This window comes from Otolemur garnettii, unplaced genomic scaffold (assembly GCF_000181295.1).
Source record: "Otolemur garnettii isolate 467f Iridium unplaced genomic scaffold, OtoGar3 scaffold00042, whole genome shotgun sequence".
Classification (NCBI taxonomy): Eukaryota; Metazoa; Chordata; class Mammalia; order Primates; family Galagidae; genus Otolemur; species Otolemur garnettii.
Window position 1 is genome coordinate 6,676,229 of NW_003852437.1, and position 26,861 is coordinate 6,703,089.

Consider the following 26,861-nt stretch of genomic DNA (forward strand, 5'->3'; position numbering starts at 1 on the left):
AATGCCGGCTATTTTTTGGTTGTAGTTATCATTGTTGTTTGGCAGGCCTGGGCTGGGTTTGAACTTGCCAGCTCTGGTGTATGTGCCTGGCGCCCTAGCTGCTAAACTACAGGTGCCGAACCACTATTTTCAATTTATTATCTGACAATTCAATTAGGTTTGCTGCAAAATTTGTTTAAAACTAAAAAAGAGATTTGTTCTCCATCACTACAGTTATTCATTTTCTCAATTCCTAACATGTATACAAAAAAGATAGAAAGATTCATCATTTTGTTTCAATCAGAGTCTTGTCATTTATGGCAGGATACAGAAAGGATTAGGAACTGAAAAATGATTTTATCTTATCAGCCATTTTAAATGTACTTCTGAAAAAAGAAAAGAAAACCCCTCAGAGCTAAATATTTTAGCTGATTTAGTTTAGAAGAATGTCTACCATATGGATGAATGGCAAAGTCAATTGTTAACATCAAACCAATCAGCCACATGAGACTTTTTCAGAAAAATACAACTTAATTTTCCAATTGGAAAGTCAATCCATGTCACCATTTAATTTCTGAATTTTACTAGTAATTCTAAAATAGCAATAAACTGCAGAACCTATAGGAGCTCATTGTTTGGATGGCACAAGGGACTTTATTTAATTTCACTTTTGTAATCAACTGGCAGCAATATTCTTCAATAATGAACAAGAATGAAGAGCTATGATCATCTAATAAATTTTTTTTTCATTTTGAGAATTCAGAACACTGTAACATTGGACAATTTTTAACATGAGACATTACCCTTAACAGATATAAATACTCTGAAAGAGTATTTTTCATATCTAGAGTATCCTTCCATATCTAGCTAATCTTCCCCAACCCTCTTGCATGCGGCCTTGGCCTCCAATTGTTACCAATCACTTTCTTGATAAAATCCAAAATGACCAAACAATGGCTAATAATGTCCCAGAACAATTCCTTGGTCTTCTGAGATACATTCTCGACCTTCTGAAGAAAAAAACTCCAGGTGATTTTGGGTATCCCCCTTACATAAAGTTCCACCTTTCCCCCCTAAATTGGAAACTTTCACATCCAGTCTTTAAGAATCAAGGCCTATCCTTTGCTCTGCTTCATTTTCTTCCATATAAGATCTAGAAAGGCAGGAAGCTCTACCAATACCTTAAATAATGGAGGCTTCAGTTATCATAAGTAATATGAATTGCTTCCTCTGGACAGCCAGGAAGACTCTTCACCTTCTCCTTCAAAGCAAAACACCATAAAAATACTCACCATATGTGAGAGAATGCCTTTCTTCAATTAAAGAGAAGGGCAATTGTGAACAGAATGTGAGAAAAAACAAGGAGCATACTACACTACTTTGCTACCCTGAGCACAGGAACTTTGTCAGGAAGATCAGTTTTAGAAGGAAAACATTAAAGTTAAGAAATGAAAAACTGACTCCTTTAGAATTGGTTGTATACTTCAATTTGAGGGGCAATGGTTTAATATGCTTAATGCACATTTACAAGGAAAGAAGTCACCATGAGCAATGTTCTAACAGCAGAAACAGATTCATAAATATAGAAACTATAGGAATTATTAATTAGCATATATAAACTGTTCAAAGAAATAAGAGTGTTTAAAAAATACCAGTAAAAAAACTATCAGAAAGGGTTATGCTGATCTGAAAACAAAAAAAGAGAACATTAAGAAATAAAAAAAAAGTAGAAACTCATATAGGTCAAATAATAAGATAAATGGAGGTGAAGACAAGCTTTAAGAAATTACATGCATGCAGCACACAGAGAAGAAGTATAACACATGTCTAATCAAAATTTCAAGGGAGAATCAAAATAATAAAGGAGAAGCCATATTTGAACAGTTAATAGTACAGAATTTTCAGAACTGATGAAAGACATTCACAAAAGGGTTAATTAACATATGAAAAGGCATTCAACCTTATTAAGATTCAGAGAATTGCAAATTTTGTTCCAAATGTGACACCATTTCACACTTACTAGATTGGCAAACATTTTAAAAGTCTAGTAACATCAAATGTGGTGGGTGTAGAAGTGTTCATTTTATTATTACTTAAACTGTTTGTAAATTATATATGTTCTTTCCTGTGCATGTTTCATAATAAAAAATTTAAGTGCCACCTCAACTTAGCAATAAAAATATTTCTTCATTAACCCTGCTCAGAACAGATTCAGTGAAATAGTGGGCATGAAAACTGGCCTGGAATGGGCTGACAAAGCTCTAAAGATAAGGATGTAAAGCCAAGTACATATAACTATTTCAAGCTTACCTATGAGGTTGGGCTGATAGGACTCCCAACTTTAGGGGAATGTCATAGTGAGAGTTTTTGTTTTTGTTTTTAAATAAAATAAAATGGATTAGGTTTATAAAGAAACAGCAAATGACACAAGAAATAAAAGGATCTTGGACTATTACAAAGCTAATACAGATTACCTCTTTGTTTTTATCACATCACTTTCTCTCTGCTCTACCCATCCTACCCACAATGACCACCTTGCTCCTCTTTCCAGCAAGCCTCTGCCTCAGGACTTTTTATTTCCTTTTTGGAGAATACTCTTCCCCAAATCATGTAAGACTTTGCTCATTCATTCCTTCTTTGCTCAAATGTCAACTCTGGGATGTGTTCCTTGAGCACGCTGAAACTGAAATCCACTCTGTACTCCCTTATTCCTTTTTCTTGCTTTACTTTTCTTTACAAACTTATAAAACTCAGTACAACAGACTCATTTTATTGCTTGATATCCCTACCTCCATTGTATCTAGGCTCTATGAATATAGGAACTGTAGTCACATTGCCCAGTTAACAACCAGTACAAGGTTAAAGCTCACTACATACACAGTGAATGAATGATTAATGGACTCTGCTTAAGAAAGCTGAACAAGTATAATGGAAATGATGCAGTAAGACTGAACAAAATCAAGTCAAGCACAGAGAATAATTGACTTACTGCCTACAGAAGAGGTGCCATCTAAGTTAGATCCTGAATCATAAGCTTACCAAGTACCAAAAAGAAAAAAAAAAAAGGTAGATATTCCAAGAGAGTGAAGAATACAGAGGTCTGAGATGGCCCTGTAAACTTAAGCAATGGGGTATATTTGGAATATGGCAGGTGAAAGTGGACCAGACTTTTTCCAACCCTACAACATCCACAACAGAGCACGCAATTCACTGAGCCTCGCAACTCTGAAAATCCTTTTCAGAAGATTTATAGTTTGTTCAGTCACTTGTTTTAGTTGCCGTAAAGCTAGAGCATAGAATACAAAATAAAGTTGACATTAAATTACTGGAACTATGCCCTACACTCATTACGAGGTAAAAAGTTTGAACAAACTTAACACATGTTAACCTATATCAACCGTGGATTACATGAATCACAAAGTGGGATATTGCTAGCAAAGATCTTAACTACAGGTATTATTCAAAGAAGTCAAGATTAAAAATTCTCAATGGTAGGAGAGAGCGCAGTTTTGTCAGAAAGGGAACTGTCAAATTCAAGAGCCTGTTCAGCAGCAGATACTGTTTAACCAACCATTTACGAGTTTCAGAATGGGCTTGCATGCTGTCATGATTAACCTTCCCTTATTACTATGCTTTCAGCTGGCCTTTCTGTAATCCGTATCACTGTCATCTTTGGAACGTTCGCCTTCGTTTTAAACCTAACTCAATCACCATATCTAGGTTATTTTCAGGATTCCTAACGGAGACAGGAGACTCGTGTGTACATAAAGAAAACCTGGGGAAAGTGTGTTCCACAGTTCATGCGCCCGTGTGATCAGTTCTGGAGCGTTTAGGTACAAGACGAGGAAGTGGTGGACACGGCAGTGCTGTGGGACTTTTGCCTCGCTCACCAAGGGCTCTGGCTTCCAGGGGGCGGGGACCCCGGAGTTCTCAGGGCAGGCCAGAGGTCAAGGCTCAGGTCGAAAGACAGAGGGGCGGGGCGTGCCCCGAGAACCAGGAGCGGTGTTGGGGCCCCGCGTGTAACTGGGGAAGGAGGGGCGCGGCGACTCGGAAAGACTCACAGTAATAAGCCACCACGGGGTCCCGCTTGTCATGCTCCTGAGCCGTCCTCAGATGATGCTGTATACTCTTAAACTGTGGGGGGAGAGGGGGCAGCGGAGCGAGAGCGGCCATCTCTACTCCAGGAACCACCACTTCCTACTCGCGCGCCACCGACACTTCCGCTTCCGTCTGGGCGGGCGCGCGCTCCAGCGCTCAGGGTAATTCCCACCCATTCCTTCGTTGCTCAGCGACGTCAAGTCTCCTACGGACGCCCAGTAGGGACAATTTCGATTTGCTCTCCCGCGGCGGAGCCCAGAGAAGGCTGAGGGGCTTAGCGGTTATGCCGCATATAGCACCAGCGCTCTCTGCTGGTAGGAGGAAGAAGAGTTTTTGTTTTGTTTTGCTTTTTTGTTTGGTTTGTGGCAAAGAAGAGATAGAAAAGAGGGGGGGAAAGGTAAATGTTGTTTGTTGACTGGGAGAATGAATATAGGCACAAATAGCCCTTGCCATCATTCAAAAATTAGTATTTCTAGTTCCTCAAATAATATTAAAAGTGTCCAGTGTGGGAGAAGGTAAATGGTGTGTTTAAATTTTAAATTAAAATTTTCTATCTTGACATTCTGGATATAATAGCCAGACTTTTCACCACTTTAAACACTAAACACACGAAGCTTAAAGAAAATTTAACTTTGGTTCTGAACTGGCCAATATATATTTTAGTGAATGAATAATCTGTAGATCATTCATTTATAGAGAGTGATTAATACTGTGCAAAGTATTTTTTCACATTCATTATCTTGCCCTAATGCACAGATAGGGTATTTGGGACTTCTTGGTCAATGTAGCTGGCTCATACCAATGCGTGTAGGCATCACATTTTCTTTCATCAGTGACTTCAGTTCTCTTTCTCTCCCTCCACCTCATGCTATCATCTTTCAGGACTGCACATTTTAGTTACCTCCTCTAGTCTAATCTTCATCTTCCTTCTGTCTATCTCAGACCCCAAGTTTCAGAATTCATCTTACTTGTTGTAATTGAGATCACACTATCCTCCAGAACCAAAATTTCAAGCTCTCAGATTATATTTTGAATCACTTGCATTCCTCCATCTGCAAAGAACCTATTTTATGTCCACGTATTATCCTACTCCACATTCTTTGTCTATACTTTTTTTCAGACCTCACCATTTTATTCTAGGTCTGGCTTTGTTATCCAGCATGATACAGAGATCTGTATTCTTCCCAGTCTCAGCAATGAATTAGCTACCTCTTTGGAATGTATGTTTTTTCTTTTTCTCTTATTCTCACTACCCTTGTTAGAATTATTGGATTGGTAGAAAAATTAATGAAGACAAGTAGACTGCAGTAACCATAAATATCTTCTTTTGGTCCCCACAATGTCTACTTTACTATATTTCCATTACTTCTTGATTCTCGAATGTGGCTAACCTCAAAGGTCAACTCAGAAACTTTTAAGAAGACACATATCCAGGTCCCACCACCAGACATTATGATTTAACTCCTTTAGGTTGGATACTTAATATTGGATTGGTATCTTTTAAAGGTAATTTTAACCCCCTTCTAGGGTTGAGGAGCAGTACTCTATGGAAGTCCACAGATGGTGTTTCAAGCTTCCCCTCCTTTCTTCATGCTAGGCTCACTGCCCAATTGTTTTGATCAACAAGTGCCACTTTCCACTTTTTTTTAAGATTAAGGGCACCATCAGACATGAATTCTTTCACCTTGCCTCTGTTATAGTTCAAATTAATGGCGAGCATTAATGTATAAAGCATGTGTGTTCCTGAGGTCCTTACATTAATCCATTCCCTCTTCACCACAACCCTATGAGGAAGATATTAGTTTACAGATGAGAAGAATGAGACATGTAGAATTTAGGTAATGTGTATAAGGTCATAGCCTGTGAGGATGAGAGTTCCTTCACTCATCCTGAGTATTTGGTTAAAATCTAGGTGTTTGGGTTTTAGAGCCTATTAAACTTATCACTGCCTGACTATGATGTCTCTCCAGAGTCCAATATATATGTGTCTTATCTTTTCTCTGTTATATCCTTTAGGTCCAATAAACAAATGTTCCAGTTTCTGATGAAAACTGCACCTTCCTGTTACTCCCTTGGTCTATCCTTTCAGGAGTAGAGGTTGCCAGTCCTTTTCTTATTTTCATGCATTCAAGGCTGGATGGGCAGGACAAATGAAGAAGTGAAATGATCAAAATTGGAATTTACTCCATCTTCCACAGATGCTGTCTTCTTTGTAAACACTGCACCAACTTCCTGAGAAGATAACTGATATGATGGAGAGATGTGCAGAGACACTGTCAGCATAGCAGCACATTGAAATTATGCTATGAAACAAAGTAAATATTAAGATCAGGGAGGTTGATTTTTCTTGTTTTACTGTGAAGGATTTACTATGATATTTTACTATGAAGAAGGACTTAAACTCTCCTTCATCCAGGTGAATGGCATAGATGTAGGGGAGGGCATAGATGTAGAAAAACAAATATGGGATGAGGGTAACCACGGGAAGAAGAAAAATGAGAGAAACTGGAACTGACGTATTTTAATGGGAAAAGTTGTAGGTTTTTGCAGTACTTCCTGGGCCCCACATGTCTGTGATCATCTCACAGTAAAAGTTTCAGCTCTAGTTGTGGTCATAACTATTTTCATGACAAATAACACAGAATCAGTCAGTGTAATCAGGGCAATAAATATCTTTTAGGTGCATTGTGTGCAATACAAATTTGGCTTCCAGTGTCATGAGATTCATATCCTGTGTGAGTCCAGGATGCAGCCCCCCAAATAGAGATAATTTTTCCTTAAAAGTTTTAGCAGAGCAATGACAGATAAGACCCTGAAGACTTGGCCAGGCCTATTTATCTACCTTTGGATGGGACACATTGACACAATAAGAAGTGCAGTTTACATTTTCAGTACAAATATTTAGTTCCAGCACCATTGAAAATAGCACATTAAGAAAACATCAGCACACCAAAAAATAAGCCAACTCTACATGCACAGAGCTGTTTCTGGTCTTTTATTGTTCCTGTGCTTATCTTGATGCCAGGTCCACATTGTTTTGATTATTGTACCTTTAAAGAAGTCTTGAGAGTATGTAGTGTAAGTCCTCTCTTTTATTTTGCATTTTCAAGATTGTGATGACTATTCTAGATCTTTTTAAAATTCCTACATAAATTACAGAACTGGTTTGCCAATTTCTGGAGAAGTTTGCTAGGATTTTGGCTGGAATTTTCAGATCAATTTGGAGCAACTGTAAAGACTTCTCAACTACGGACATGACGTGGCTTATTGTCCTACTTAAACTAAAACATCTTTAATTTTTTTTTTAGCACAGTTTCTTAGTTTTCATAGCACAGGTCTGGTGAATATTTTGTAAAATTTATTACTATGTGTTTCATGTGTTTTGGATTCTGTTGTATATGACATTTAAAAAATTTAAATTTCATTTTTATTCCTTTACAGAAATATTAATTTTATAAATTTAATTTTAAACATTCTTTAGAAAGTTCGATATACATGATCAAGTCTGTAATAAAGATATTTCTTCCTTGTCAATATGTGTATAAATATATTTGTTTTAATGAACTTATTGAATACTGTATATTCAAGATATATACTTATTTTGTTTTTGTCTTGTCGAACTCTAGTTTATTGTTAAACAGAAGTGGCAAAAATTGTCAGCCTTGCCTATTTCTAGATTATAGAGGAAATTGTTCATTCTTTCATTAAATGGAATATTTTCTGCAGGTTTCCTTAGATGCTTTTTATTAAGTGTAGTTTGTTCCTGTTTTGAGTGAGAGGTTTGGGATGTTTTATTCGTTAGTTTGCTTCATTATAAATGGGTATTAAACTTAATCAAATGCTTTTATCCTCATCCATTGAGACGACTATGGTTCCCCCCTCATTTTATTAATACAGTTTAATTATATTAATTGATTTTAAAACGTTAAAACAATGTTTCGTTCCTTAGATAAACCGAGATATTGTGATGCACTAATTTCTGTATATCACTGGGTTATATTTTGCAAATATATTCTTGCTGAGAATTTCTATATCAAAGTTATGTTGTCTTCATTAAAGGAAATGGCAAATATTCCCTTCTGAGTCTTAAAAGAGATTTTGGAGTGTTTTTTCTTCCTTGAACATTTGATGGAATTTATCAGCAAAGCCATCCCGGAAGTTTCTTTTTGAGAAGGCTTTTGATATTAAATTCAATTACTTTAATATTGATAAATATAAGAATAGTCTTATTTTCTGTTTATTATTGAAGTCGGATGTTAGTAACATCTATTTCAAGGAGATTTTTTTCATTTCATCTCAATATCAAACTTATTGGAATAACATAGAAAGGATCTTATTAATAATTTGGTCTTTCAGTCAATCTCAATTTTTTTCTGGAGTTTCAAAACCTTTTATATTTATTGTAACTATTGACGCATTTGGGTTTAGATCTGCTACCATATTATTATTTCCTGTTTGTTTCACCATTTTTGTTCTCTGTTTTCTTTTCTGCCATTATATTAATGTTTTATGATTCCAATTCTTTTGTTGGCTTGTTAGCCAAATTTTTGTTCCTTAATTTTACTGGTTGTCTTACGTTTTGTAAGTTATCACAGTGTACTTTACATGATAATATATAACTTTACACGTGTTATAGGTGTCTTATCACACTTCTATGCTTGATTCACTTTGCCAGAGGTTTATCTTTGTTGTTATTTTCAGGAGCAATCTTTGATTTACTTATCTATTCCATATTGTTTGTTTTCTAATGTATTACTTTCTATATCCTTTAGTGAATTATTGTTCTTAGTTTCATGTTGAAGTTCTAGCTATAGTTTTGAATTATAATTATTGTCTCTATATACTTTCAACTGTCAGTTTTCCAGGGGTCGTATCTCACAGGGTTTAATATACAGTATTCTGCTGGTTCATTTATAAATAGTCTGAAAAACTTCAGTTTAAATTACCTTATTTGGGGCAGCACCTGTGGCTCAAAGGCATAGGTACTGGCCCCATATACTGGAGGTGGCAGGTTCAAGCCTGGCCCGGGCCAAAAAAGTGCAAAAAATAAATAAATAAACAAATAAATTACCTTATTTGGCCCCAAAGCTTCCTGTGAAATAGTTTTAAATATCTTTTCGAATGGTCAGATGTTGTTTAGCTTTAACATTCTTCTTAATTTTTAGTATCTTTGCATGTTGGTAAGAAAAATTAGTTTTTATATTTCAATCTGAATTATATATATGGCTATAGGACTATATAGCTATGCACTTAACAATCCTGATATAGTGACTGATCAAATGAAATCACAGAAGAGTAGATCAGTAAGGAATTAAAGAGATTGTCCACATCAACTTTCTCCTATTATCTCTATTTTTAAACATAAAAATGTGTAATGTTTACTTAAAAGAAGTGACTTGAAAGAAGTAGAGGCAAGCAGGGTTCCTTTGGTGGCTTAGAAATGCCATCCTTTCACTTGTCAGTTGAGGAGATAGTGTCCGGGAGGCCACAGGGGCTGGATTTCAAAGGCCAGAATACAGTGAGAGAAAACTGGGAAGCAGAAGAGCTTTAGAGACCTGCAGCGGGTCTTCATTCAGCTGAGTCCTGATTAGTGTGACTCTTTTTTTTTTTTTTTTTTTTTTGAGACACAGTCTTACTTAGTAGCCCTGGGTAGAGTGCTGTGGCCTCATAGCTCACAGCAACCTTAAACTCTTGGGCTCAAGCGATCCTCTTACCTCAGCCTCTAAGTAGCTGTGATTACAGGCACCCACCATGATGCCCAGCTAGTTTTTCTTTGTAGAGATGGGATCTTGTTTTGCTAAGGCTGGTCTCCAACTCTTTAGCTCAGATAATCCACCTGCCTTGGTTTCCTAGAGTGCTAGGATTACGGGTGTGAGCCACCCACCTGGTGTAACATATTTAAATACCTTTCCAGGAAAAGAACTACCTGGAAGGATTAAAAGGAACAATACCCAAGATTCATACAGGACTGAGAATGGTTGCTGTTCCTAACAGCTGGAGTGGAAAATCTCTTATTGAAGAGGTAGACTTTGACAGTTCCCTAGAACTGTCAGAGCGGGAATCAAAACAGGAATAAGGCAAGGTGTTCATTGCTCTCTGTGAATAGGCAATGATGTTAACGGGAAATCTTCTGTAGGGTTTTTTGAACAAAAGATCTTCCCTGTGAAAAATCCTGAGATAAACCAGAAGAATGGCCTTTTGCCCGTTTTTGCTTTTTTCCTTGGATGGCATGAGTATTTGCTTCCCGTAGCGATAGCAGTTTATCTCACAACCACAAGTCAACTAGCATTAGGGTGGCATTCAAGAATGTGAGAGTAATGGCAGAATAACATTTCCAAACAAACAGAGGGGCACCTGATAGACAACTCAGAAGGGTTTTTCCTTAGGAATGGGCCAAAATGAGCCCTTCAGGAAGTATACCACTAGTTGAATCCAAGAGAGCTTGGAAGTAAGCAGAAAGGAGCTTCTGTTTGTAAGTAACTGTCTCCTAGAATAAGAGGAGATAAATAAATGTTAAGAATATTTATGGGGCGGCACCTGTGGCTCGTGAGGAGGGTGCTGGCCCTATATACCAAGGGTGGTGAGTTCAAACCCAGCCCTGGCCAAACTGCAACAAAAAAATAGCCAGGTGTTGTGGTGGGCACTTGTAGTCCTAGGTACTCAGGAGGCTGAGGCAAGAGAATCACCTAAGCCCAAGACCTGGAGGTTGCTGTGAGCTGTGACACCACAGCACTCTCAGGAGGGTGACAACGTGAGACTCTGTCTCTAAAAAAAAAAAAAAAAGAATATTTACAAGAGGAAAATTATTCTGTATCTATTGAGGTGGTCTAAACATAATTTTACATAAACATAATTTTCCCTGGTGATGATCTTAAATATGGGAGCTTATAGGGTGGCTATGGGCACAGAGGGTATGTTTTTCTCAACAAGAAACATGGAAATCATGTGCAATATTTTCCATAGCATTTAAAAAATTTATTTGGTGACTACATTTCTGTACCATTTAATTTTTAAAAATTTCAAGGAAACTGGATAAGTATAATTTTTAAAACGTAATAGCTCCATTTCTTCAAGTTAATAACCAAGCTATAGAATTACTCTTTGATAATTACTTTACAACTTTTGTGCTTAAATAAGTTATAGTTTACACAAATGCAAATATAATTACATCCTCAGTTACAAGTGCATGGCTCAGTAGAAAGGAAACACGAATGTCTGGGTTCTAGTTTGGTTTATGACTTTGGGCGTGTAAATTAACCTCCCTAAACATGCACATTTCACTCTGCGTAGAAGGGATAATAAGGGTTTCTCTGGCCACAACATGTTGTGATCAGTTAAGAAGTTGTATGTCAAAGAACTTTATAAAAGCACTATTTATAAATGAATTAACTGTAGTTCTGTGTTTAGTTTTAAGCAGTAGTTCTGTGTATAGTTTTGAATAAAATAAGTGACAAAATTTAAATAGAAAGAAATGTTTCTTCAAGACTCTCTTTCTTAGAACTTAATACTGTGTTTCATGGGAGGCATAAGTTTGAGACCTGAGGTAAGTTTACGTAACAGACATTTATGTTTATAATCGCAGCACTCGCTGAATAAGATAAAACCAAATAAAAATGACTGATTAATAACTGTGGCATGACAGTGGTTAATTAATCCTTCATTCATTGCCTGCGTGGAAAGCATAGTCCTCTAAATATGACCTCAAAAATCTCAGCAACACATAATACCATCTTAATTATAGTAAATGTATACATTCCAATGAGAAAAATGGTCTTTTCAAAGTGTTCTAGAACCATACATTTTATAGTAGTCATTTTTTTCCCCTAAGAGCATTATACAAGGAAAAAGATTTAAATCAACAAGGGTAGTCTGAAGTCAAAATGCTATAACATCTAGACTAATTCTCAATAAAACAGAGAGGATGTAAATTATGGTGTGATGAATTTTTGAAAAATACATCCTTGATCAATGCTTTTACATGCAGCTTATGGAAATAACATGGAAAATAGTTCCAGGAACTAGAACAATCACTAGGTGGAATGCCCAGAACACCTAATATGTGTCAGAAATGTCTTACTCAATTAGTCAACATGTAATTAAAAAAATACTAAAAAAATCCTCTACCTCTCAACACTGGCTAACTTAAAAATTCCAAGTTTCATAAAAGTTTTATAAGTGATAAGAATCACATAATGAAGGTAGCAATAGCAAACATCTCATTTAATTACTGACATGTTTTCAGCTTTACATATAGAGTAAATGTGAAAATATAGTTTCATTTTATTGTCATTATCTGTTCAATTACTAATAACAATGAAGTGGTTTGTTTTAGGAGCTACCTGATTTCGATACTTCAAATATAGTTCTGGAGAGTGATTGTAACATCAATACCTACTAGAATGCTGGAGTTAGAAGACACTCTTGAACAACTCAAATTAATTTATCTGAACTATACAGCCAATTAAAGAAAAAGTAACACCATCTTCAAAATAATACCTGTTAGGGATGCCTCTTTTTATGGCATTATTTTACTAAAAAAGAAAATAAACTGTATCTGTTGTAGAGCTATCATTTATGCACACACAGAAAGCTTACCTGCAGAGTGATTGGCCTGAGCTGATGGTAACAGAAGAGATTTATTTCTCTCTTGTCTGGGACACAACTGAAGTGCAAAGCCTCATTCCTATAAACTGCAAAGCCTAGCTCCCCAAGAAAGAATGTTCAGACAGACCCAAAGAAAATGGTATGGATTGACCAATCACAGTTGGAGTTTAACCTGTTAATCTTTTTTTCTTTTTGAGACAGTGACTTACTATGTTGCCCTTGGTAGGGTGCTGTGGCATCACAGCTCACAGCAGCCTCAAACTCTTAGGTTTAAGTGATTCTCTTGCCTCAGCCTCCAAAGTAGCTGTGACTATAGGCACCCACCACAATGCCTGGCTATATTTTGTTGCAGTTGTCATTGTTGTTGTTTTTTTTTTTTTAGCTGGCCCAGGCCACATTCAAACCCAGCCACCCTTGGTGTATGTGGCTGGCACCATAACCACTGTGCTATGGGTGCCAAACCTAACCTGTTAATCTTCTAAAAACAAAAATTAAAGCAGGACATTTTAAAAAATGTTCACATTTAAAAAAGTAACATTCAAGAAGTTTTGAAGCAAGATAGACCCTTAGAGATCATCAAATCAAATGCAAATCCTCTGTTATGAGATTTCTCACTACTTTTCATTCACTCTTAAATTATGAAATGCATCAGTCAAAAAGGACATGCTGCTAGTCAAATATGTGAATTATGGAAATCTGAAGCAGTTTTGAAATCAATTAATATCTCCTGACCCTGTAATTCTTTTGAAATAAAACCATAAGAAATTTAGAATCTGGCTGGGTGCAGTGGCTCACTCCGCACATCCTAGCCCTCTTGGAGGCCAAAGCGTGCACTGCTTGAGCTCAGAACTAGCCAGGCATGGTGGTGGGTGCTTGTAGTTTTAGCTACTTAGGAGATTGAGTCAAGGGAATTGCTTGAGCCCAAGAGTTTGAGGTTACTGTGGGCTATCTATCTACAGCACTCTATCCAGGGTAACAGAGTTAGACTCTGTCTCAAAAAAAAAAAAAAAAAAAGAAAAGAAACTTAAAATCTTTTGGAAAATTAGATAACAAATCCAGTATTAAGCTAAATGTACACACTACCTTAACAACCAAATAATTTTTATTTAGTTGTCATTACAACATTTTTTTCTACCTCTTAATTATGGAATTGAGAGAGTGAACTAATTTAAAACACCAATAGCTAAAAGGTACTTGCCGAATTCTTCCAATTATAGTTTTATATACAGATAACTTTTAAGTATATGGTTTGTATTTATATTGTTCTCCAAATATGTGAAGGCACTTATTCATCTAGATTCATGCCAATTAGGTGAAAATACAGAAACAAGACTCTGTCTCTGTGTGTGTATAACACACATCCTTCCTAGAAGTTTTTCATGTAATTTAGAAACAAGTCTCAGGAGGTGTTGTGCAGGCATTTCTGTGGGTTAATTTTTGACCTTCATTGTCAGTTTGCTTCTGTCAAAATCAAGCTCTTGGGTTCTTTCATGACAGTTACAGCAGAAATCACTTATCACTGCAAATTTCTCTCCCCTCCTCTTTCTTTTAGATCTCTGGGGCCCAGCTTTCCTATCTCTGCCCTTCTCTCCCAAAAGAAAACACAAAGAAACAAAAGCAGAGAGCATGTGGCCAATATAATCATCCCTTATAAGTCGGCCAGGCAGCCAAGAGTACCAGCAAAGAGAGTGGCAGTAAACTCTCAGTGTCTCTGCAATGACCCAAGAACTGTGCAGGTATAAATCAGCGAAGCAGCTGGCCTGGGGGGTTTTCTCTGCAGATCTCAAAATGATCTACTTTTATTTATTTATCTCTTTAGCTTTAGTTTCGTTGTGTCCTCAAAGATAAGTACATGGAATACATTCTTGATACCTTGTTGTCTGCTTCCGTGGAGTATTACTTTAATTTCTGGGCACTATAAGAAATTGTAATAGAGGCTATGATGGCTATCACATCATTTGAAATAACTGATGTATTTTCTATTACTATGTTTGTATTACTATTTCTATTACTATGTTTGTATTACTATTTCTATTACTATGTTTGTATTACTATTAAGTATTACTATGTTTGTCTATTTGCTGACTGCACAGACATGGAAAAATCTGCAATTAGGTCTCTGTTCTAAGGAAAAGGTAGGGAACTACCATTCTGCTAATAGATTACCTAGATTGTTTGTGCCAGTATCTAGGACAAATCGTGCTAATAGATTACCTAGATTGTTTGTGCCAGTATCGAGGACAAATCGTGAGAACGATCTTTCTCATTTTTTTTTCCATCTTCCAGTAGCTGAGTTGTTGTGGGTGCTGAGGACCCACAGGAACCAAGACAGATGAGTACCTTCTAACTTATGTGTCTCGCATCCACCTGTTATTCCATACAGCTAATGGTTGATCATGTCTACTTTCTTCACCTCCCTTTCTCATTTTTCTTTCTCTTGTGATCTGCCAAAGTTATCTAGACAACTTCATTGCTCGTCTCCAGCAAGTGGAGAATGACTGTGTGACACATGTATTGGTAACCAATGGGCAAGGGGGCAGAGGGCTTGTTGAATATAAGTTCTGTGCTGGATAAGGAAAAAAATAAAAATCCCTCAGAATGATTTCTGGGATTGGTATGTATTTTTATCTCTTCAGAATCAGAAATCCAGTTTGAAGTTTGCTATGTGTCGCTTGCTCTGAAAGATCATCTACAAGTCCTAACCACCATGGAGCATATTGCAAGTACAAGTTGGATCTATCAGGTGTAGAACACAAATGTCTTAATGCTGTAATTGGGTAAATGAGGTGAAGGCTATGTTGATTAGTAGGATGTCAGCACTCCAATGTGTACAAATAATCAACATATTGAATCCTATAATGGCATAAATGTATTTATGATCTATGTACAAATAACTTAATAATAAATAAATAAATAAATAATGGCCAAAAAAAAATAAAAAAATAAAAGTCCTAACAACCATTTGCATGAAGGAATCCTGCTTTAATTTCTACCATCAAACGGTAATGAATGGAAACTAGTGTGTCAAACCTGTAGAAACATTGAAGTCTTTGTGTTTTCTGTCAGGGATGTAACAAAATTGTCTTGAACCTTAATTGCATGTGCAGAAAAAACACAGCATTATCTTCACTGCTGGGGTCTAGGAGGGGCCAAATAAATAATACTGATCTTTCTCTTATACATTTGGATCCAATTGAATAATAAGACAAAGGAATAAAGCATATGTTAGCCAAAATATCCTTATTATGTATAAAGATTTGTTGAGGAAGGGTATCTCTTTGGGAAAGTGTCAGTCTTAGATGTAATGTTGTGGTCCTCATGGATACTGTATCATGGTGGTTTTCCTTATGGAGTGCTTGCCTGCCTGCCTTTGTGACATTTATGGCATGAAAAGAGCAGAATAGAACTGTTTACCTCTGTGAAAATGGGCTTACAAGATGAAAGTGCTAGGTGGTAAATGTCTTACTTTCCAAAGGAAATGTAAACTCACTAGATAAGGTAGATAAGACTGGACTCACATATACGGCAATTGGTAGGGCATTTTAATTAGGGTGTCAACCTAGGCTTCTTTACATAGTAACAGTTGAAGTATTCCAAAAGCAGCAAAGAGGGCACAAGCACTGTTCAGGCCTCTTCTTGCTTCATGCCTGCTAATGTTATATTAGGCAAAACACGCTACAATTCAAATTCAGATTTGATAAATACCTTCTACCTCTGGATGGATCTGTAAGGACACATTGCAAAGGCGTGGGTGCAGGAATAGGAAAAGTTTGTGGCCAGTTTGATGTTACATTACAGTGTGTCCTCTGATCCTACATATTGATATCTTTCCATCATGCCAGGATGTCAAAACCATCGTCTAATTACAGCAGGAAGGTTGAAACTGAGGGTTTTGTGATTTGTATTTTGTCTGAATGTGGCTCAGAGACGGTTCCTCTTAATCCAGAATCTGCAGAAACTAAAGGCAAAGTTATCTTTCTCATGACATCAACATACGATGGTGATATAGGAAAAGGATGACGAAAACAGACACCTCCACTCTAAAAGTAGAAGAATAGGAATGTGTAATATACAACTGTCACTGGTTCATAACAATTCTGAAATCTTGCAGAAAATAATATTTTCAGTTGTCTCTACTCAGGAGGAAAGGAATGTTCCATGATTAAGGCACAGTACTAATCCCTGGAAGCTGCACCCCACTCTTCCGTACCCTACTACTTAAGAAAAGTTGTTCCCTAGTCCATTATTGTCAATGACCTGTAGCTCCATCCTCTGTTCTTAACTGAAAGTATCTTCCATTTTTCACTTAATAAAGAAAAGTAATGACTGTGTTTGAAGCTAAAAGGCTTCCTCAGACTCTTCTTGTTGGAAAAAAGTTGAAGAAGCAGAAGTTTTTTTTTTTTTTTTTTTATAACTCGACCAATATCTGGCCCTTTTAAATCCAAACTAATAGTTCTTTGGCTGGTATAACACTTATAATCATTTTTTAGTTTCTGTGTACCAGATTTAATACACTTAGTTTGAATAAGATCCTTACAATTATAAAGACATACTTTTCTCTCTTTTTATATATTTACTGCTATTTTTGGGTTAGGCTTCTCTGAGACCATGCTTTTATGATTTTTTAGAAACCTGTTGTCTGACTGAGGTGGTCGTTAATCATGCTTTAAGTATTTAAAAAGTCTTGTCAAAGGCACTGTAGCCACACCATTGATTTGACTTTTACTCTAAGACCATTTCTTGTATTAGAAATTTTACTGATCAAAGAGATTGGCGATAGAAAGAAAAAAAATAATCCCATGTAGCAGTTCCTGACTTTTCTATACTGTTACAAATTTTGCTTGCAAACACATTATCTAGGCTTTTTTACAAGGCAATCTAGGTTGGTTTCTGGGATCCTGAAACATGGGAAATTAAGGGTGAAATCAGCTTAGACCTTCTTAATTTCCCTTGTGAAGAGCTCAGTTGATTTGGGGGGTAGACACAGCTGGATGGTGTTGCAGAGCTTGGCTCTTATCCTGTTCTCCTGGTCAGATCTCCTAGTCTGATGTGAAGAGGAAGGGCCAAGCAGAGAACTAACACTAACCTAGTATGGTACATACTAGGAAAGTGGGAGAGAAACACCAAGGACATCGCATAAACGCATGGCATCAGTCTAAGCAGGAAGGAGCACAGGGCTTTGAAATGAGAGATTAGAGATCTCAGGCAAATTATTTCCCACTCTTAAATCTCATTTTCTTCATATGGGGATAACAATAGCGTTTACCTCAAATGATTGTTTATATAGATTATTAATGGGTCTGGAGAACATTTCTCTTGTCCTCAACAAGAGCCTGAACCCCCTATTATTTTCTTTAATTTTTTATATTATACAGACTAGAAAATCTTAATAAATTAAAGATCCTTCTTAAGCAAAGAAGAATCACTTCTTTCTTCAGTATAAAGACCTTTTCTATTGGGTGGAGTGAGAGCGCCTCCTGCTGAGGAAGAATGAATAACACATGCAAGTCCCATGTCTATTTTCAGCTATTTTCATGGCTATTTTCTCCTATCTCCTCCTGTCTTGTATAGTCTACTTGCAAAGGGGATTTCCCTTTCTTTATAGTCTGTTAAGATACTACAAAACTTCTGCTCAGCTAGGACTAGTGGGATAGAACACCAGAGAGACTTAGAGTAAATTTAATTATTAAAATCTATCTCTGCTCACCCAGCCCTAAAGATTCTTAAAATGGCCAGGATACTTTCTTAAATTTCCTGAGTAAGTGGACTAAAATTTCAGGTCACAATACTAGCTTGATTCCTTAAACTTGTTCAAGGTATTCAATTTCAAATAAAGGAGGGAAAACAAACTCAGATATACTACTACTACTGGTACAAAAAATTGTTGACATTTATTGATCACTACTGTACTAAACCCTGTGAGTCATGTATGTTTTGACAGACATTATTGGTGTCCTGAAATCTTTGTCTGAGATCAAAAACAGTTAAGACTATTGTCTAAGCCATAAGGGGGATAAACCTCTAATATTGTGCAGAAATGAAAATAGATTTGAAAGAAATACCAGTGTGCAAAAGCCCCAGGCATGGTTACTAACATGTGAAAATCAATCCCCAAATGTTATATTACATATTACATGGATTAATAGTACCTTCTGCTCTTAGTGCTTTGAAAGCAAGCTACCGAACATTCAAGAAAGAATTAATACTGACCATTCTTAAATGCCTCTAAAAAAACAATAGAAAAAGAGGGAATACTTTCAAACTCATGAGACTGACTTCGCTCTGATACCAAAGCCAGACAGAAATACTACAGGAAAATAACAAACAAACAAAAAGTGCATGATAACATCCTTAATGAACATGGATACAAAGACTCTTGATAAAATGCTAGCAAACCAAATTCAACAGCACATCAAAAGGATTACACACCAGTGGGATTTATCCTGGCGACACAAGGATTGTTTAACATGAAAATCAGTTGATGTAATACATTACACTAACAGAAGGAAAGATTAAAAATGATATGATCACCTCAATGGACATGGAGGTATTTGACAAATCCCCCATCAATTTATGATAAATATTTGCAACAATAAAGGCTATATATGAAAAGCCCACAACTAACATCATAATCAAAGGAGAAAAATGGAAAGTTTTCCCTCTAAGAACCAGTACAAAATAAGCATGGCCCCCTTTGACACATATACACATGGTAGAGTATTACTAAGTCATTAAAAAGAAAGAAATCTGGCCAGGCATTGTGGCTCACTCCCATAATCCTAGCACTCTGGGAGGCCATGGCTAGAGAATCCCTTGATCTCTGGAGTTTGAGCACACCCTGAACAACAGAGAGGACCCATATTTACTTAAAAGAAATAGAAATATTAGTCAGGCATTGTGGCAGCCCCCTGTAGTCCCAGCTACTAAGGCGGCTGAGGCAAGAGGATCACTTGAACCCAGGAGGTTGAGGGTGCCGTGAGCTAGGCTGATGACATGACACTCTAGCCTGGGCAGCAGAGTCTGAGTCTCTCTCTCTCAAGAATCAAACAAACAAAATAAACAAAGAACAACAACAAAAAAAGGCAAACTAGATAAAAGAAGGCATGATTTACGTTTAATCCTTCCTAGTAGGTCACAAACTATCTTGGCTTATTTTGCAATTGGCAAACAGGAGGATATGATTCCTATACAGCTTTTCTCTCTAATATTCATTGATTCTCAGTGTTTTGTATTGTGTCAGAGTCATTTATCCTCTTCCTCATGAGATAACCAGTGACTGTAGCATGGGGTGGAATAGATGTCAATTTACGTACTCACAATCGTATGTTTCACAGAAGGACAGCTCAGATAAGGCAATCTGGATAGCTGCCTATATTCATAAATCACAACCCTTAACCAATTCACATCTCACTGAAATCTCTGACCTGCCAAAATTGGGTTTGTCTTTCTGCATGAATAATTTATATTTTCTGGAATGGAATGGGGGATGGCTTAGTAGAAAGGGTCAATAACCAATGATGTTATTTTTGGGCAAACAATTTAACCTGTTGGGGTGTGTTTCCATTTCTCCAAAAAGAAGGTATTGGATTCTGTGATCTGTAAGTAATTTCACAATTCTATGGTTTTATGATTCCAAGACTTACAACCATACTTAGAGTTATGAGTTATTAGCTCTGAGATTTATTGTCAGTAATTTGGATGTTGCCAGCAATTGCCTGATCTAATTAAAGGCCTTATTTTCTTTCCTTTTCAATGAGTTCATATTTCAAATATTCTTAACCTGTATGATTTCTAGTTGCATAACACATATAACTATTTTTTTTGATATCCCATTCATGTATCCAAGTGCCATAGCACAGCACTGCTTGTAAATCCAGCAGACCCGAGTTTATGTGTATTTTTCTACTTTTAATGGCAATCAGTTCACTATGTTTATGCTGCTAGTTTCAGTTTTTCCAGCTGTAAAATGGGAAAATAATTCTTACCTATGAGGAACGTATAATTGAATGAGAGAGTACATGAAATAATAACTCATGCAGTGTCTGAGACATACTAGTTTCTCAATAAATAATATTTTCACTCTTCTGTGGAAATGAGACTCATTCTATCAAGCTTTGGAGAAAATGTAACAAATGAGTAAAAACTCTGGATCTTGAATCCTCGAACATGGATCTGAATCACATGGTTTGTAATGAAAAAGCCTTGGAAAATTACTTACCAACTCTAAGCCTCAGTTTCCCTATCTGCTTGAAATTTCTAGAGCTGTCTGGATCTGTGGATTTGTTTGTAACAAATTTTGGAAAACACAATCAGCCATTATTTCTCCAAATAATTATCCCCCTGCTTCCTCTTGTGGGAATCTGATCATATGTCTGTTGGACGGCTTGATAGATTTTCAAAGGTAACTGACCCTCTCTAGACTCCTGCTTTTAAAATATTTTTTCATTATGTTTCATTGTTAATAGTTACTGTTAATTTCACTGATCTTTTCTTCTGTAGGATCTCATCTGAGGGCATTTTTTCCTCTTATGTTGTATTTTATCTTTAGGAAGGGGGTCAGTGAACTAAGGCTCGTGGATCTTCCACCTCTTTTGTGAAGTGAGGTTGTATCAGAGCCGTATCCATTTCCTACAATTTATATATTGTTTATGGTGGCTTTTTGGCTTAAGCGAAGCCTAATGGGCTTGTCCCGTTTAGATGGGTGCAGACTGACCCAGTTGGGTCACTGCCTCTCTGCTGTCGGTAATATTGGCTGCTAAGGGTGTACGACTGCATCTTTCACAGTGTAGCCCTTCATTGCATGGAATATTTTTCCAGCTCATGTCCCTTCACAGAGGGGGACATGTGGCCAGTAACTAGCTGATGCAGAGCTGAAAGACTTACTTCCATTTTAACTCAGAACCACACTCACAGGGCCATCCCTGTTCTGGGAGTCCCCTTGGAATTGACTGAGACTTCAGTTGCAACCACATTACAGGTGCTTCTTTCTCCCTCTGCCCAACTCTGCCTTCCTCCTTTCCTTATGGTGACATCTCCTGAAAGTACTCTTCAGTAAGCCTTCTGCACATAACCGTGTCTTCTCTGAATTTGTTCCTGGGGAACCCAACTAAAGACACTCGGGGGGCACAAATGTAAGACATGCATGAATGAGAGGATGCTGTTTTCTGAATGCACTGAGACTTGATACAGGCCAATTAGAAGTACTGAGATCAGGAGTTGTTGTACAACTGCTAGGATGATTTCCACATCCTCCCTTCCCTGCGTTTCTTAGTCACAACCTTCTACCACCTTAGTGCATCTAGAAATATTCTGTATTTTTAAACTGAAAAACCTCGGTAATACATGTGTTCCTTAAAACATTTCATGCCTGCCGACCAAGAGCGTAAAGAAGAGAGAGTGTAGGAAGAGAGGCAATAGTTAGACCACTAGCACAGTCCTTCTGAAATCCCCAAATGGTAGCTCTGGGCAGCTGAGATGTTTGTCCTTCAGGTGTTCCAGAACATGGAATATTTCCAGTTTCTCAGATTCACATCAACTTCCCAAAGAATCTATGCCTCTTGTCACCTTCAGAATAGTTCATATTTTCCAAAAGATATTCAGACACAAGCAGTTCTCCAATGAGTTATTCCTAGGTAAACCTGAAAAGGTGTATGGGTAATTCTTTAATTAACAGGTTCTTCCATTCTGAGACAATCTGCCCTATAACACCTGACTTTAGGGGCTCTTATTAAACACTACCATGAGCAAATGAGGAGCACAGACATTAGAGTTGGCTTACATGTATGTGATTAATATTCTTAGTAATGACTTCGAATGACTTAGAGATGACTACAAAAATGGGTGTGTTAGCATACACCATTCAACATGCTCAAGCTTTTGTGCTATTTCAAATCATTTCAGGTACCAAAGGAGTTAATTGAGTATAGTACCAGAATGGATTCTTTCAATTTGTTAGTAGAAAGAGACTATTCATCTTTCTGAAAAATACTTCTTTTTAAATTTGTGCCTACCTGATTTCTTTTTCTTCCTTTTTTTTCTATAAACCAAATATCTATAGGGTCATATGTATCTGATGGTCAATGGTTTTGTGAATTTAATTCTGTTGTGCTTACTCCTATTCCTTTGTCTACTTATTCCTGACTTCATGACAATTTCATCAATGTAAGTTTTATAAGTCATTAATTTGTTGTTTTTCAATGTTGGACATGATGAGAAATTGCAAACACTTTTACCTCATGCTTTAGTGTAGAGAAAATTAATGATTGCTTTAGGTTTAGCAAAGCAGTATCCTCTAACTGCTCTAACTGCTTCCTTATGTCAGTATCCACGGGATCATATTCTGTACTATTGAAACAAATGGCATTTCTTTAATTTATGAAATGGTTGTGGAATTGAACTTTAGTGCATATAATCAGTCTTATGTGCATAAACTCCAGATTAATTAATTGAAACCTCATGCCACATTGCTGGGCTATAATTAGAACTTCCATTCCTTATTTCTTTTGTGACATGTTACCAGGGAAAACTCGCTGCTTTGAATAATAATGGGCTGGAGACAAATTTAGCTTTTGAAAGCTGATTAATGTCTTTCCCTGTTGTGAACACCTAATTTGTAAAACACCTTTGCTCCCTTTTATAAGGCAAATTTAATGTCTATTTTTCTATGGATTCCCACTTAGGAAGTATTGGGATGTACTCATTTAAAGTGTTAAGATAAACCTTGGGACGCTGATGAATTGGAGCTGGTAAAATATGAAACCATATGTGAAATGATTATAGTAACCTGCTACTGAGTATAGTTATTTGGACTTTATGAATTATATGAACTAAAAACATGAAAACCATCACACATTCTTTGATAGTTTCAGAAGGTGTCATTTTCTCCAGCTTTATATATTAGTGGTATATAGTTTTCAAGGTGTAGTGAAAGTTTCTATACATGTCTTGGTGACTTGATTATTATTTTTTTCAGTATTTTTTATTATTATATTTTTATTATTTTTTATTAAGTCATAACTTTGTACATTGATGCATTTATGGGGTTCAGTGTACTGCTTTGATATGCAATGTGAAATGCTCACATTGAACTAACAGATCCATCACAATTATACTCAATTCTTAATAGTTTTGAAATGTACCATTGCCTCATGCACATTAAGTGAGATACTCCCAAATAGCCTCCCTCCTTCCATATCCCCCTCCCCTCTCTCTCCTCTTCCCTTCTATTTCTGGACTATAGTTATGTTTTGCCATTCATATGGCAAAAACATGTGTAGGTGAATGTATGGGTGATTATGTATTGATTTCATAGTAGTATTGAGTACATTGGATACTTTTTTTCCCTTCTTGAGATACTTTACTAAGAAGAATATGTTCCAGCTCCATCCAGGTAAACATAAGAGATGTGAAGTCTCCATCCTTTTTATTCTTCATAGTATCATCTGGGTATATACCAGGTAGAGGAATTGCAGGATCGAATGGTAGGTCTACTTTTAGTTCCTTGAGTATTCTTCAAACTTCTTTCCAAAGTGATGACCTTATTATTATAAGCATTATTGTACACACAAATGAACAGAAGCCAATCCCAATATTTGTGTTATTGGGATTATTGTCAAACCCCTACTTCCTAAATATTAGCAGGACTATCTTGAACTGTGATGTTATTTTCTTCTACGCTTGACATCCACTACACTCATACAGACATACGAACCCAGAGAGAGAAAATAAATCTGAGGAGGGTAGCAGTCTTATTAATACTCTGACTTTGATGTAAAGTTATGATGAATTCTGAAAAAGAGACTTGTTACCATGATCCATCTTTTCCATTTAATTAAGGAGAATAATTTCCATTTTATGAAGGCTCAATTGTGGAAAATATCAGATTACTAGCCACAAAAAAGGTCAAAGCCACCTAGTTATTTGAAAAGAAAAAGAAAGAATATAAAATAGTGTAGAGATGATTCTCTACATAACACCAAAGAAAAAAGTCTTAGCTTTGACCCCTGTATCCTCTTTAAAGCGACAAGATAATTTGTTTTTCTAACCTAAGCTCATTCAAATTCTTGTCTTCTCTGGCAATATCACTGAAGGTTATAGTCAGTGGACCAAATTCATTATCAGTCTTTTCACCTCTGCAGAACACTTTGGAATTGTGTGTATGAGGCTTTGAGTAGGGCTTTTCCTTTGTCATAATTGGGCTCTTCATGTGAAGAAACCTCTGGGGAATCAGAAGGGCTGGCCAAGAAGATGTGAATGTGGAGGGAATTGGGCTTAAAGATGATTTCTGTTAAACATTAATATATTTGCACATGGAGAGTGAGATTGACTTTAATATTCGGCCACATTTGTATTTATAAAACATCAGAGCCTCCATGGGAAAAGATAACATTTCAAGTAGTTACCTTTTATATTTATGACAATCATTTACATGTCTACAGGTATTTAGATGCTGTTAAGTTTGGTAAGATTACTTGTTATACTTGTATAGTGTAGATAAGAAAAGATGCACATTGAACATTGTTTGAGTCTTCAAAACCTACAAAGTGTATGGTGGAGAAATAACTGTAATGAAGGTATTTCATCGGATATGTGGAATTACTTAATTTAAATTTTATTTTTAATGATTTATATTAATTATTATTTTATTACTTCTGACAAGATCTGTAGGAAGATAATGAAAGAGCGAAAGTTTGTGAGAGAACCTTTTCTCATATAGAATATTTTTATTTTATAAACCTAACCAATATCAAATGTCAATTAACTTCATACTTACTGACATTAAGCTCCTCATGTGCTTCACGAATCTTTCAGTACTTTGAGCAAAATTAGAAGTTTGAATTGTCAAATTTATTTTTATTAATGAAATCTTCACATGCCACGTTCAGTGTGTATGATTCAATCCATTTTCAGAACTGAAAAATAAATGACTTTAGGCTATAAAAATAACCTTCCTATTTTTATAGAAATTAGAAGACAAATAAAAGGGATTTTTAAATCATTTAATGTAGAACATTTCTATCCAGTGAAATTACATAGTTCAGCTTTTCCAAATGCTGAGCTCAATTGAATCTCAAAGTTGCAGTTAGCTTGGTTCACAAATTAAGTTCAGTTGTCTCATTTAAAATGTCTTCAAAAAAATTAAATAGAATGAAAATGCCATTGCATTATAGGTTAAATTGTATACAGTGGTTTACAGTTTAATGTTTTATGGATTTCAAAATTTTTTCACATAAATTATTTTATAAAATTTTTGTTATAAATCTGTGAGATCAGTAAGGTAGGTACAACTTAATAAAATTTGCTTTTGCCAACACAAATATTTTAATCAAATTAAGTATATTTATATAAGTGAAATTTAAAAATAGGTCTTTTTCTGACATGACATTACTACTCTGGCTACTGCAACTATACTTTAATGACACTGATGAAAATAAAATACTGGAGACATAATCATTCTATTGTCATCCTTTTGTTGCTTTGATTTGTTTCTTTTTACATTTACAGCCATCGATTTGAAACTGAGATTTACAAGATGTGAACGGCACTCAGTAGGTGGCGCTAATGAGACATACACTATCAAATTGTCAAATCCTATTGCCAGGGAAGATTTATTACATACTTTAGCTATAAGGATGTCGGGATTAAAGGCAGGCTGATTGTACTGTCTCTCATTTAGGGAGTGCAGATGCTGTATCAAATTGTTGAAAGATTTATTCAATTCCTGCTTCATACAAATTTGAGAACAATGTTTATTTTCTTTTCTACTTCATTATACTTGAAAAAAGAAAAGCATCTCCAACTCAAAACTGAGCCTAGTCCTTCGCCTATCTAAGGTGCGGTCTAGTAGATGCTGCAAGAAGGAAAAAACAGGATTGCACTGCAGTGATTCTGTTAAACGTAAAATACGGACTTTAAATGAGATTCTTGGGAGCTTAAAAGTACTAAAACATCATAATCTTCAAGAAATCACATAGCAGGTTATTTACAAGTTTCCCATTCTGGCCAAGTGTTACACGTTGGCAAATAGCTTTTCATTTTTTCACTCTATTGAACATTCATAATGGAAATCAGATGTAATGTGGCAATTAAATAGATTTTTTAGAATAAGCAAATACCATATAATTAGGAAAGACTGAAGTATTTGCTTACCCTGTCAATTTAAGAATTAAATTACAACATTC

At 36.1% G+C, this 26,861-nt stretch overlaps 1 protein-coding gene and 1 pseudogene across 2 annotated transcripts in view; both read right to left on the reverse strand.

Annotated features, from left to right (window-relative positions):
• VTA1 (vesicle trafficking 1) overlaps positions 1 to 4,279 on the reverse strand; it is a 69,300-nt gene extending 65,021 nt beyond the window's left edge. Inside the window, exon 1 of one of the 2 annotated variants that reach the window (XM_003790279.2) lies at positions 4,041 to 4,279. In XM_003790279.2, the coding sequence (XP_003790327.1) occupies positions 4,041 to 4,152 (112 nt within the window). In that variant the 5' untranslated portion in view covers positions 4,153 to 4,279. The remainder of the gene's footprint in view (positions 1 to 4,040) is intronic. The other variant, XM_023513496.1, reaches the window with a different exon arrangement.
• A 7,459-nt stretch (positions 4,280 to 11,738) lies between these two features.
• LOC111725493 lies at positions 11,739 to 24,871 on the reverse strand (annotated as a pseudogene).
• Between the last annotated feature and the right edge of the window lie 1,990 nt (positions 24,872 to 26,861).